Genomic DNA, 13,757 nt, shown 5'->3' on the forward strand with positions numbered 1-13,757 from the left:
AATGTCATATATAATGTTGTCAGCAGTATAATCATTAGTAATGTCACATATGATGGAGTCAGAAGTATACTCAGTAGTAGTGTCAGATATGATGGAGTCAGAAGTATACTCAGTAGTAGTGTCAGATATAGAGTCAGTAGTATACTCAGTAGTAGTGTCAGATATGAAGGAGTCAGGAGTATACTCAGTAGTATTGTCAGATATGATGGAGTCAGTAGTATAATCAGTAGTGTAATCAGTAGTAGTGTTAGATATGATAGAGTCAGTGGTATAATCAGTAGTAGTATCAGATACAATGGAATCAGTAGTACAATAAGTAGTAGTGTCAGATATAATATATTCAGTTGTATACTTAGTATTAATATTAGAAATATTGGATTCTGTAATATACTCAGTAGTAGTGTCAGATATAATGGATTCAGAAGTATAATCATTAGTACTGATAGATGTAATGGAGTCAGTAATATATACTTTAGTAGTATCTGATATAATGGAGTCAGTAGTATACTCAGTAGTAGTATCAGATACAATGGAGTCAGTAGTATAATCAGTAGTATTGTCAGCTATGTTGGAGTCAGTAGTATACTTTGTAGTAGTATCAGATACAATGGATTCAGTAGTACACTAAATAGTAGTGTCAGATATAATGGAGTCAGTAGTAAACTCAGTAATAGTATCAGATATAATGGAGTCAGAAGTATACTCAGTAGTATTGTCAGGTACATTGGGTTCAGTAGTATACTCCGTAGTAGTGTCAGATATGATGGAGTCAGTAGTATACTCAGTAGTAGGGTCAGATATTATGGAGTCAGTAGTATTCTCAGTAGTAGTATCAGATATAATGGACTCAGTAGTATACTCAGTAGTAGTATCAGACAGAATGGAGTCAGTAGCATAATCAGTAGTAATGTCAGATGTGATGAAATCAATAGTATAATTAGTAATAATGTCAGATATGATGGAGTCAGTAGAATACTCAGTAGGAATGTCAGAATTGATGGAGTCAGTAGTATAATCAGTATTAGTGTCAGATACGATGGAGTCAGTAGTATACTCAGTAGTAGTATCAGATAGAATGGACACAGTAGTATACTCAGTAGTAGTATCAGACAGAATGGAGTCAGTAGCATAATCAGTAGTAATGCAAGATGTGATGGAGTCAATAGTAGAATTAGTAGCAGTGTCAGATATGATGGAGTCAGCAGAATACTCAGTAGCAATGTCATATATGATGGACTCAGTAGTATAATTAGTAGTAATGTCATATATAATGATGTCAGTAGTATAATCAGTAGTAATGTCACATATGATGAAGTCAGTAGTAAACTCAGTAGTAGTGTCAGATATGATGGAGTCAGTAGTATACTCAGTAGTAGAGTCAGATATGATGGAGTCAGCAGAATACTCAGTAGCAATGTCAGATTTGATGGAGTCATAGAATAATTAGTAGTAATGTCATATATAATGATGTCAGTAGTATAATCAGTAGTAATGTCACATATGATGGAGTCAGAATTATACTCAGTAGTAGTGTCAGATATGATGGAGTCAGTAGTATACTCAGTAGTAGTGTCAGATATGGAGTCAGTAGTATACTCAGTAGTAGTCTCAGATATGATGGAGTCAGTAGTATTCTCAGTAGTAGAGTCAGATATGATGGTGTCAGTAGTATACTCCGTAGTATTGTCAGATATGATGGAGTCAGTAGTATAATCAGTAGTATAATCAGTAGTAGTTTTAGATATGATGGAGTCAGTGGTATAATCAGTAGTAGTGTCAGAGATAATGTATTCAGTTGTATACTTAGTAGTAATGTTAGATATAATGGATTCTGTAATATACTCAGTAGTTGTGTCAGATATAATGGATTCAGAAGTATAATCATTAGTACTGATAGTTGTAATGGAGTCAGTAATATATACTTTAGTAGTATCTAATATAATGGAGTCAGTAGTATACTCAGTAGTAGTATCAGATACAATGGAGCCAGTAGTATAATCAGTAGTATTGTCAGCTATATTGGAGTCAGTAGTATACTTTATAGTAGTATCAGATACAATGGACTTAGTAGTATACTCTTTTGTAGTGTCAGATATAATGGAGTCAGTAATACAGTATATTCCGTTTTATTGTCTGGTATATTGGAGTCAGTAGTAAACTCAGTAATAGTATCAGATATAATGGAGTTAGAAGTATACTCCGTAGTAGTGTTAGATATAATGGAGTCAGTAGTATACTCCGTTGTAGTGTTAGATATAATGGATTCAGTAGTATAGTCATTAGTACTGACAGATATAATGAAGCCAGTAGTATACTCCGTGGTGGTGTCAGTTATATTGGAGCCAGTAGTATACTCAGTAGTAGTGGTGACAGAACAATAGAGTCAGTAGTATAATCAGTAGTAGTAGCAAATATAAAGGAGTCAGAGGTATACTCAGTAGTGACAGAAATAAAGGAGTCAGTAGTATACTCCGTAGTAGTGTCTAGTATATTGGAATCAGTAGTATACTCCGTTGTAGTGTCAGTTACATTGGAGTCAGTAGTATTGTCTGGTGTATAGGAGTCAGTAGAATAATCAGTAGTATTGTCAGATATAATGGATTCAGTAGTATAATCAGTAGAAGTATCAGATATGATGGAATCAGTAGTATACTCATTAATATTGTCAGGTACATTGGAGTCAGCAGTATAATAATTGTTAATGACAGATTTAATGGATTCAGGAGTATTCCCATAAGTATTGACAGATATAATGAAGCCAGTAGTATTTTCCATACTGGTGTCATTTATATTGGTGTCAGTAGTGTACTCTGTAGTAGTGTCAGGTATATTATAGTCAGTAGTATACTCAGTAGTAGTGTCAGATATATTAGAGTCAGTAATAAACTCAGTAGTAGTGTTAGATAAAATGGGTTCAATAGTATTTTCATTGGTATTGACAAATATGATGGAGTCAGTATACTCAGTAATTGTATCAGATATAATGGATTCAGTTGTATACTCATTAGTTTTGACAATTATAATGAACCCAGTAGTACACTCCATAGTGGTGTCATTCATCTTGGAGTCATTAATATTATCATAAGTAGTAGTGACAGATATAATGGAGTCAGTAGTATAATCAGTAGTTGTGTTAGATATAATTGAGTCAGTAGTATACTCAGTAGTAGAGTCAGATAAATTGGATTCAATAGTATACTCATTAGTAGTATCAGATATAATGGAGTCAGTAGTATACTCCTAAGTATTGTTAGGTATATTGGGCTGATTAGTATACTACCTAGTAGTGTAAGCTATTGGAGTCAGTAGTATACTCAGTAGTAATGTCAGGTATTTTGAGTTAGTAGTATAATAAGTAGTAGTGTCAGATATAATGGAGTCAGTAGAATACTCTGTAGTAGTGTTAGATAAAATGTTTTCAGTAGTATTCTCATTAGTATTGACATATATGATGGAGTCAGTAGTATACTCAGTAATTGTGTCAGATATAATGGATTCAGTTGTATACTCATTAGTATTGACAGATATAATGAAGTCAGTAGTATACTCCATACTGGTGTCATTTATATAGTAGTCAGTTGTATTCTCAGTAGTAGAGACAGATAGAATAAAGTCAGTAGCATAATTGGTAGTTGTGTTAGATATAATGGAGCCAGTAGTATACTCAGTAGTAGAGTCAGATAAATTGGATTCAATAGTATACTCATTAGTAGTGACGGATATAAAGGAGTCAGTAGTAAATTCTTTAGTCGAATCAGATATATTGGATTCAGTAGTATATTCAGTATTATTGTCAGGTATATAGGAGTCAGTAGTATAATCAGTATTATTGGCAGGTATATAGGAGTCAGTAGTATAATCAGTAGTAGTGTCAGATATAAAGGAGTCAGTAGTATAATTAGTAGTAGTAGTGTCAGCTATATTGGAGTCAGTGGTATCTTTAGTTGTATTGTCTTGTATATTGGAGTCAGTAGTAAACTCAGTAGTAGAATCAGAGATAATGGAGTCAGCAGTATACTCCGTAGTAGTGTAAGGTATATTGGAGTCAGTAGTATACTCAGAAGTAATGTCAGGTGTTTTGGATTCAGTAGTATAATGAGTAATACTGTCAGATATAAAGGAGTCAGTAGTATACTCAGTAGTAGTGTCAGATATAATGGACTCAGTAATATAATCAGCAGTATTGTCAGATATGTTGGAGTCAGTAGCATACCCAGTAGTAGTTTCAGATATAATGGAGTTTGTAGTATATTCTTTAAAAATATCTGATATAATGGAGTCAGTAGTATACTCCGTATTAGTGTCAGATATATTAGAGACAGTACTAAACACACTAGTAGTGTTAGATAAAATGAATTCAGTAGTATTCTCATTAGTACTGAAAGATATAATGGAGTCAGTAGTATACTCAGTAATTGTGTCAGATATAATGGATTCAGTAGTATACTCATTAATACTGACAGATATAATGAAGCCAGTAGTATACTCCTTGGTGGTGTAAGTTATATTGGAGTCAGTAGTATACTCAGTAGTAGTGGTGACAGATATAATAGAGTCAGTGGTATAATCAGTAGCAGTGACAGATACATAGGAGTCAGTAGTAAATTCTTTAGTAGAATTAGATATAATGGAGTCAGTATTATACTCCGTAGTAGTGTCTAGTATATTGGAGTCAGTAGTATACTCATTTGTAGTGTCAGTTATATTGGAGTCAGTAGTATACTCAGTAGTATTGTCTGGTGTATTGGAGTCAGTAGTATAATCAGTAGTAGTGTCAGATTTAATGGATTCAGTAATATAATCAGTAGAATATCAGATAAAACGGAATCAGTAGTATACTCATTAGTATTGTCAGGTAGATTGGAGTCAGCAGTATAATCATTGGTACTGACAGATATAATGGATTCAGTAGTATACTCAGCCTTAGTGTACGATGTAAAGGATTCAGTAGTATAATTAGTAGTTATTTCAGATATGATGGAGTTAGAAGTATCTGTAGTAGTAATGTCAGATATATTGGATTCTGTATTATTCTCAGTAGTAGTGTCAGATATAATGGATTCAGAAGTATAAACATTAGTACTGATAGATGTAATTTTCAGTAATATACACTTTAGTAGTATCTGATATAATGGAGTTAATTGCATTTTCCATAGTAGTATCAGATATAATGAGTCAGTTGTATACTCAGTAGTAGTGTCAGATATTATGGATTCAGTAGTATACTCAATAGTAGTGTCAGATATAATGGAATCAGTAGTATACTCAATAGTAGTGTCAAATATAATGAAGTCAGTAGTATAATCATTAGTAGTGTCAGATATAATGGAGTCAGTAGTATAATCAGTAGTAGTGTGAGATATAATGGAGTCAGTAGTATATTCAGTTGTAGTGTCATATAATGGATTTAGTAGTATAATCATTATTACTGACAGGTATAATGGAGTTAGTAATATATTCTTTAGTAGTATCAGGTATATTGTAGTCAGTAGTAAACTCAGTAATATTATCAGATTTAATGGAGTCTGAAGTATACTCAGGAGTATTGTCAGGTATATTGGGTTCAGTACTATACTCCGTAGTAGTATTATATATAATGGAGTCAGTAGTATAATCATTAGTAGTGTCAGATATAAGGGAGTCAGTAGTATAATCAGTAATAGTGTCAGGTATATTGTAGTCAGTAGTATACTCAGTAGTATCATAAGATACAATGGAGTCAGTAGTATACTCAGTAGTAATGTCAAATATGATGGAGTCAGTAGTATAATCACTAGTAGTATCAGACACAATGGAGTCAGTAGTATAATCAGTAGTAGTGTCATATATGATGGAGTCAGTAGTATATTCAGTTGTAGTGTCAGCTATATTGGAGTCAGTGGTATATTCTGTTGTATTGTCTGGTATATTGGAGTCAGTAGTAAACTCAGTAGTAGTATCATATATAATGGAGTCATTGGTATACTCCGTAGTACTGTCAGGTATATTGGGGTCAGTATTATACTCCCTAGTAGTGTAAGGTATATTAGAGTCAGTAGTGTACTACTAGTATTGTCAGGTATTTTAGGGTTATTTGTATAATGAGTAGTAGTGTCAGATATAATGGATTCAGTAGTATTATCAGTACTAGTGTCAGATATATTGGAGTCAGTAGTATAATCAATAGTACTGTCAGATAAAATGGAGTCAGTAGTATAATCAGTAGAAGTGACAGATATATTGGAGTCAGTGGTATAATCAGTAGTAGTATCAGATATAATGGAGTCAGTAGTATAATCACTAGTAGTATCAGACACAATGGAGTCAGTAGTATAATCAGTAGTAGTGTCATATATGATGGAGTCAGTAGTATATTCAGTTGTAGTGTCAGCTATATTGGAGTCAGTGGTATATTCTGTTGTATTGTCTGGTATATTGGAGTCAGTAGTAAACTCAGTAGTAGTATCATATATAATGGAGTCATTGGTATACTCCGTAGTACTGTCAGGTATATTGGGGTCAGTATTATACTCCCTAGTAGTGTAAGGTATATTAGAGTCAGTAGTGTACTACTAGTATTGTCAGGTATTTTAGGGTTATTTGTATAATGAGTAGTAGTGTCAGATATAATGGATTCAGTAGTATTATCAGTAGTAGTGTCAGATATATTGGAGTCAGTAGTATAATCAATAGTACTGTCAGATAAAATGGAGTCAGTAGTATAATCAGTAGAAGTGACAGATATATTGGAGTCAGTGGTATAATCAGTAGTAGTATCAGATATAATGGAGTCAGTAGTATAATCAGTAGTAATGTCAGATATGATGGAGTCAGTAGTATAATCAGTAGTAGTGTCAGATTTAATGGAGTCAGTAGTATAATCAGTAGTAATGTAAGATATATTAGACAGCAATATAATCAGTACTTTAAGACATTTTGAAGTCTGTGTTATAATGACTAATATTGTCCAGTGTGATATATTTATTTCTATAGTCAATAGTAGTGTCAGATTCATTATATTCTGTGGTATAAACACTTATTGGATCAGAGATTATGGATTCTGTTGTATAAGCTTTACTGGAGTTGTTTGTATTAGGATTGGTTTTGTAGCCAGTGCCTGCCTAATTGTCTGTTATAGTATCGGTAATGTCGTCTCTTGTGTTTACTTCTAGTGTTGTTGTTGTTGGTGTAGTCTGTTTGGGTGTTATGATTGAAGTGGAGGCATCAAACAGGTGAGTTGTAATTTCAGACGTACCCAAAGTTTTCTTTTCCGAAGTAATATTTGCCGTGACCTCATCGGTGACTTTTTTGGCTGTTGAAGTTAATTTGCTTGTAGTATGTTTAGTAGTTTGACCTGTAGAATAAAAATTAGTTTTCAGTTTATTCACACTTCCTCTAGGAGATGTGGCTGTTATTTTCCTTTATGTGACATTGTTTTATTTTCAGTATACTTTTATTTAATTTTGTGAATTGAAACAAATATTTACTTTAAGCTTGATCCAGTTAGGTGCGAAGGGGCCAATTTGCTGATTCAACTGCATAGAAATGGGTTCCGGACTATAGATAAACAGTATTTAGATAGACAATGTCTTGATAGACAACAGCTGTTTGACAGTCAGTAGTTAGACAGGGACAAAAGTCAGACACACTAAAGTTCGGCATGTAAGAAGGTCGACAGGTGCAAAAGGTCGACAGGGTCAAAAGTTCGACATAAAAATGGTCAACACAAAAATGGTCGCCATATATATATTTTTTTTTTTTGTCAGGGTTAGGTTTAGGTTAGGCACTTACGTTAGGGTTAGGCACCAGGAGGGCCGGTTAGGATTAGGCACTTACCGGAGGGTTAGGCACTGTAAGGGATGTTTATGGTTAGGCACTTACCCAGACATTTAGGGTTTGGCACCAGGAGGGAGGGTTAGGGTTAGGCACCAGGAGGTAGGGTTAGGGTTAGGTACTAGAAGGGATGGTTATGGTTAGGCACTTACCCAGATGGTTACCCGTTTTCCAATTTTCGTGTATGCCCTGGGGGGAACCTGGGCTGGATGTTTTTTGGGGTGCCCTGCGTCCCGGATGTGAACCCCTTGGTGTTAGGGACTGCTAGTGACAGAGAAGCCGTGATGTGGCCTAGCAGCTTCCCATGTATTTGCAAATGCATGCAACTAATATCTCTGAATTTCTATTGCCATATAGTCTTCATATATTGTTGCAGGTATAATTCAGTGTGCTGAGGAACGATAGGGGTTAACCCCCCCCTTTTTTCTACTTAGTATGACCCCTCCCTTTCATACTCCTGGTTGGAGGAACAGTAGCTACACATCTAGTCATGGGAAGAGGGGACATGGTACCTTATTGCAGAACACTGGATATACAATTTTATTGTATGCAAGCTAGTAAAGCCATTTGAAAGTGTAACAAACTAAGTGAATTCTCACACTGCCAGCCTGAGCGAAGTCATACCCTTTATCCAACCTCGGGAAAGGAAGTTAGAAAATAAAGTTCTGAGAGCAAGCGATTCTGCTTAGTATGTTTGTCTTGTAGATCAACCTTTTATTCACATGGATACAAGGTTTGCAATATTTTAACAGATGATGACTACATTTTGGCTACCTTGCTTGATCCTACAGCTGGTTCAACTCCTATGTCTCTTCCTTCCCAAAAGACCCTGATCTTAAGAGATTCAAACAGTTCCTTGTGAGAAACTTGTCAGATCAATTCACAAATGCCACGTCCCTTTCTGCTGCTACGGTCCTGAAAAAAAACTAAGGGGTCTATTTACTAAGCCTTGGATGGAAATAAAGTGGACCGAGATAAAGTACCAAACAATCAGCTCCTAACTGTCATTTTTCAAATACAGCTTATGCAGTGACAGTTAGGATCCCCAACACGTTTCTAATCATTAGAATGCTGGAGGATTGCATTAATGCAAATACATAAAAAAGAGCATCTCAGACACTCCCTTTGAATCCTGGGAGGGGAAAAACTAAATTTGGAGGCCCAAACTAGCTATTGACTGCCCATCCTCCAGTGTGTACTGTACTCTTCCTATAAATGTTGAGGCACTGGAGTTCTGCAAAATGAATTATAGATTGTTTGAGATACAGTACAGTATACCATAGCTGCCAGTTACAGAAAGAATCCGTCACACTAGATTTCAGTATGGTTGAACTAATATTTGGTGATGATGAATATCTTTTATTTTTTTAAAAATATTTTATTGAAAGATTGGCATACACTAAGACACAGCTGGAAAACAGTACCTAGGTGTATGAGCAAACAAAGAAACAACACTGCAATATCAGAGAAAACAACATAAAGTCATAAACCGATCAGTACAAAAAAATACATCAGAAGTCAACAATAAACTATAGGCAATGATAGAAGTAGTATATAGCAGTAATAACAGACATTTAATCAGGCAAGGTGGCAACATACATCATAAACTAGAACCTCTTACATTATACAGATGGCCGGCGCTAGATTTTTCATCACCCAGTGCGGTCCTGTGCTGCACTGTCGCCATTTCCCTCCCCCGCTCCCTCCCATTGAACATATACCAATAACTCCAGTGGGTGGGTGAAGGGAGGGGGGGTTCCAGAGCCAGCCAAGTTGTGGTTCTGGCGCCCTTGTGCGAACGCACTGACAAAATTTGTCTTGATCCGGACCTGGTGGTGAGTGCCCTACAGACTATGGCGCTCTGAGCGACAGCCCTGCTAACCCTTGTTTGATTCTCCATTGTTTATACATGTCCAGTGTTGGACTGGCCCACAGGTGTACAGGGGAAATCCCTGGTGGGCCCCAATTCCTGGAGTCAGGTTCCAGACTTTGCACTCAATACATTGTTATTCTACTGGAGGGTTAGTAAATTGATGGAGCAGGACCATGGATGAACATGGGTGCTTGGTTTATTTCAATTAAAAGTACACCAAGCTTAGCCCTCCTGCCACACAAAGAAGGCCATCCTGGCATATCCCTGTCATGGTGGACCCGACGGTGTCCGTGACTGATAATGAAAGCCCCACCCCCTCAATGTCATAATACAACAATTCACAGATATTCGGGTAGAGCGCGGAGCCTAATGCCATGAAGTGCCCACCCCCATCAGAAAGCTAATGCTGCTGCAGGATAACAGGAAGTGAAACAGCATAGATTAATTTCTTCCCCAAACAGCTAAGGACGCAAGCAACTCAACTGAATACAACTATTGTATACACCACCTGGCGGGGTATTTGCATATACATATTTTTATATAAATTTATCTATGTATTTATCTATATATCTATCTATGGACTACAATTACTAACACATTTTTGCACTAAAGATATTTTGCACTAGCACTTCATGAAATTTTTATTTCTAATTGAGAATTCATCATATATAAAGGAGTCAGTGGTATACACAGTAGCAGTATCAGATATGTTGGAGTCAGTAGTATGCTTAGTAGTAGTATCAGATACAATGGAGTCAGTAGTATACTCAGTAGTAGTGTCAGCTATATTGGAATCAGTAGTATAATCAGTAGTAGTGTCAGCTATATTGGAGTCAGAAGTATACACATTAGTAGTGTCAGATATAATGGAGGCAGTAGGATATTCGGTTTTATTGTCTGGTATATTGGAGTTAGTAGCAAACTCAGTAATAGTATCAGATATAATTGAGTCAGAAGTATAATCATTAGTAGTATCAGATATAACGGAGTCAGAAGTATAATCATTAGTAGTATCAGATATAATGGAGTCAGTAGTATAGTCAGTAGTAGTATCAGATATAATAGAGTCAGTAGTATAATAATTAGTAGTGTCAGGTATAATGGAGTCAGTAGAAAATTCAGTAGTAGTGTCAGATATAACGGAGTCAGGAGTATCATCAGTAGTAATGACAGATATAATGGAGTCAGTAGTAAAATCAGTAGTAGTGTCAGATATAATGCAGTCAGTAGTATAATCAGTAGTAGTGTCAGGTCTATTGGAGTCAGTAGTATAATCAGTAGTAGTGTCAGGTATAATGGAGTAAGTAGTATAATCAGGAGTAGAGTCAGATGTAATGCAGTCAGGAGTATAATCAGTAGTAGTGACAGATATAATGTAGTCAGTAGTATAATCAGTAGTAGTGTCAGATATAATGCAGTCAGTACTATAATCAGTAGTAATATCAGATGTAATGGAGTCAGAAGTATAATCAGTAGTAGAGTCAGACATAATGGAGTCAGTAGTATAATCAGTATTAGTGACAGATATAATTGAGTCAGTAGTATAATCAGTAGTAATGTCAGATATAATGGAGTCAGTACTATAATCAGTAGTAGTGTCAGATATAATGCAGTCAGTAGTATAATCAGTAGTAATATCAGATGTAATGGAGTCAGTAGTATACTCAGTAGTAGTGACAGATATAATGGAGTCAGTACTATAATCAGTAGTAGTGTCAGATATAACAGAATCAGTAGTATAATCAGTAGTAGTGACAGATATAATTGAGTCAGTAGTATAATGAGTAGTAATGTTAGATATAATGGAGTCAGTACTATAATCAGTAGTAGTGTCAGATATAATGGAGTTAGTAGAATAATCAGTAGTAGTGTCAGATATAATGGAGTCAGTAGTATAATCTGTAGTAGTGACAGATATAATGGAGTCAGTAGTATAATCAGTAATAGTGACAGATATAATGGAGTCAGTACTATTATCAGTAGTAGTGACAGATGTAATGGAGTCAGTAATATAATCAGTAGTAGTGTCAGATATGATGGAGTCAGTAGTATAATCAGTAGTAGTGTCAGATATAATGGAGTCAGTAGTATAATCAGTAGTAGTGTCAGTTATAATGGAGCCAGTACTATAATCAGTAGTAGTGACAGATATTATGGAGTCAGCAGTATACTCAGTAGTAGTGTCAGATATAATGGAGTCAATACTATAATCAGTAGTAGTGTCAGATATAATGGAGTTAGTAGTATAATCAGTAGTAGTGTCAGATATAATGGAGTCAGTACTATAATCAGTAGTAGTGTCAGATATAATGGAGTCAGTACTATAATCAGTAGTAGTGACAGATGTAATGGAGTCAGTAATATAATCAGTAGTAGTGTCAGATATGATGGAGTCAGTAGTATAATCAGTAGTAGTGTCAGATATAATGGAGTCAGTAGTATAATCAGCAGTAGTGTCAGTTATAATTGAGCCAGTACTATAATCAGTAGTAGTGTCAGATATAATGGAGTCAGCACTATAATCAGTAGTAGTGTCAGATATAATGGAGCCAGTACTATAATCAGTAGTAGTGTCAGACATAATGGAGTTAGTAGTATAATCAGTAGAAGTGTCAGATATAATGGAGTCAGTAGTATAATCAGTAGTAGTGTCAGATATAATGGAGTCAGTACTATAATCAGTAGTAGTGTAAGATATAATGGAGACAGTAGTATAATCAGTAGTTGTGTCAGATATAATGGAGTCAGAAGTATAATCAGTAGGAGTGTCAGATATATTGGAGTCAGTACTATAATCAGTAGTAGTGTCTGATATAATGGAGTCAGTAGTATAATCAGTAGTAGTGTCAGATATAATGGAGTCAGTACTATAATCAGTAGTAATGTCAGATATTATGGAGTCAGTGGTATAATCAGTAGTAGTGACAGATATAATGGAGTCCGTACTATAATCAGTAGTAGTGTCAGGTATATTGGAGTCAGTAGTATAATCAGTAGTAGTGTCAGGTATAATGGAGTAAGTAGTATAATCAGGAGTAGAGTCAGATGTAATGCAGTCAGGAGTATAATCAGTAGTAGTGACAGATATAATGGAGTCAGTAGTATAATCAGTAGTAGTGTCAGATATAATGCAGTCAGTACTATAATCAGTAGTAATATCAGATGTAATGGAGTCAGTAGTATAATCAGTAGTAGAGTCAGACATCATGGAGTCAGAAGTATAATCAGTAGTAGAGACAGATATAATTGAGTCAGTAGTATAATCAGTAGTAATGTCAGATAAAATGGAGTCAGTACTATAAACAGTAGTAGTGTCAGATATAATGCAGTCAGTAGTATAATCAGTAGTAAAATCAGATGTAATGGAGTCAGTAGTATACTTAGTAATAGTGACAGATATAATGGAGTCAGTACTATAATCAGTAGTAGTGTCAGATATAACGGAATCAGTAGTATAATCAGTAGTAATGACAAATATAATTGAGTCAGTAGTATAATGAGTAGTAATGTTAGATATAATGGAGTCAGTACTATAATCAGTAGTAGTGTCAGATATAATGGAGTTAGTAGTATAATCAGTAGTAGTGTCAGAAATAATGGAGTCAGTAGTATAATCTGTAGTAGTGACAGATATAATGGAGTCAGTAGTATAATTAGTAATAGTGACAGATATAATGGAGTCAGTACTATAATCAGTAGTAGTGACAGATGTAATGGAGTCAGTAATATAATCAATAGTAGTGTCAGATATGATGGAGTCTGTAGTATAATCAGTAGTAGTGTCAGATATAATGGAGTCAGTAGTATAATCAGTAGTAGTGTCAGTTATAATGGAGCCAGTACTATAATCAGTAGTAGTGACAGATATTATGGAGTCAGCAGTATACTCAGTAGTAGTGTCAGATATAATGGAGTCAATACTATAATCAGTAGTAGTGTCAGATATAATGGAGTTAGTAGTATAATCAGTAGTAGTGTCAGATATAATGGAGTCAGAACTATAATCAGTAGTAGTGTCAGATATAATGGAGTCAGTACTATAATCAGTAGTAGTGTCAGATATAATGGAGTC

At 35.0% G+C, this 13,757-nt stretch overlaps 2 protein-coding genes across 2 annotated transcripts in view; both read right to left on the minus strand.

Annotated features, from left to right (window-relative positions):
* The window catches only part of LOC148507484 (uncharacterized), a 94,853-nt gene extending 87,859 nt beyond the window's left edge, over positions 1 to 6,994 (minus strand). Inside the window, 10 exon segments of the mRNA XM_088446119.1 lie at positions 146 to 1,182; positions 1,300 to 1,438; positions 1,522 to 2,075; positions 2,114 to 2,285; positions 3,509 to 4,351; positions 4,508 to 4,788; positions 5,175 to 5,391; positions 5,507 to 6,003; positions 6,213 to 6,548; positions 6,626 to 6,994. Coding sequence (XP_088302245.1) covers positions 146 to 1,182; positions 1,300 to 1,438; positions 1,522 to 2,075; positions 2,114 to 2,285; positions 3,509 to 4,351; positions 4,508 to 4,788; positions 5,175 to 5,391; positions 5,507 to 6,003; positions 6,213 to 6,548; positions 6,626 to 6,994 — 4,445 coding nt within the window.
* A 106-nt stretch (positions 6,995 to 7,100) lies between these two features.
* LOC148507485 (uncharacterized) overlaps positions 7,101 to 13,757 on the minus strand; it is a 32,269-nt gene continuing 25,612 nt past the window's right edge. Inside the window, 2 exon segments of the mRNA XM_088446120.1 lie at positions 7,101 to 7,333; positions 12,827 to 13,339. Coding sequence (XP_088302246.1) covers positions 7,101 to 7,333; positions 12,827 to 13,339 — 746 coding nt within the window.

The sequence above is a fragment of the Taudactylus pleione genome, unplaced genomic scaffold (assembly GCF_031769625.1).
Source record: "Taudactylus pleione unplaced genomic scaffold, aTauple2 ptg000393l, whole genome shotgun sequence".
NCBI lineage: Eukaryota > Metazoa > Chordata > Amphibia > Anura > Myobatrachidae > Taudactylus > Taudactylus pleione.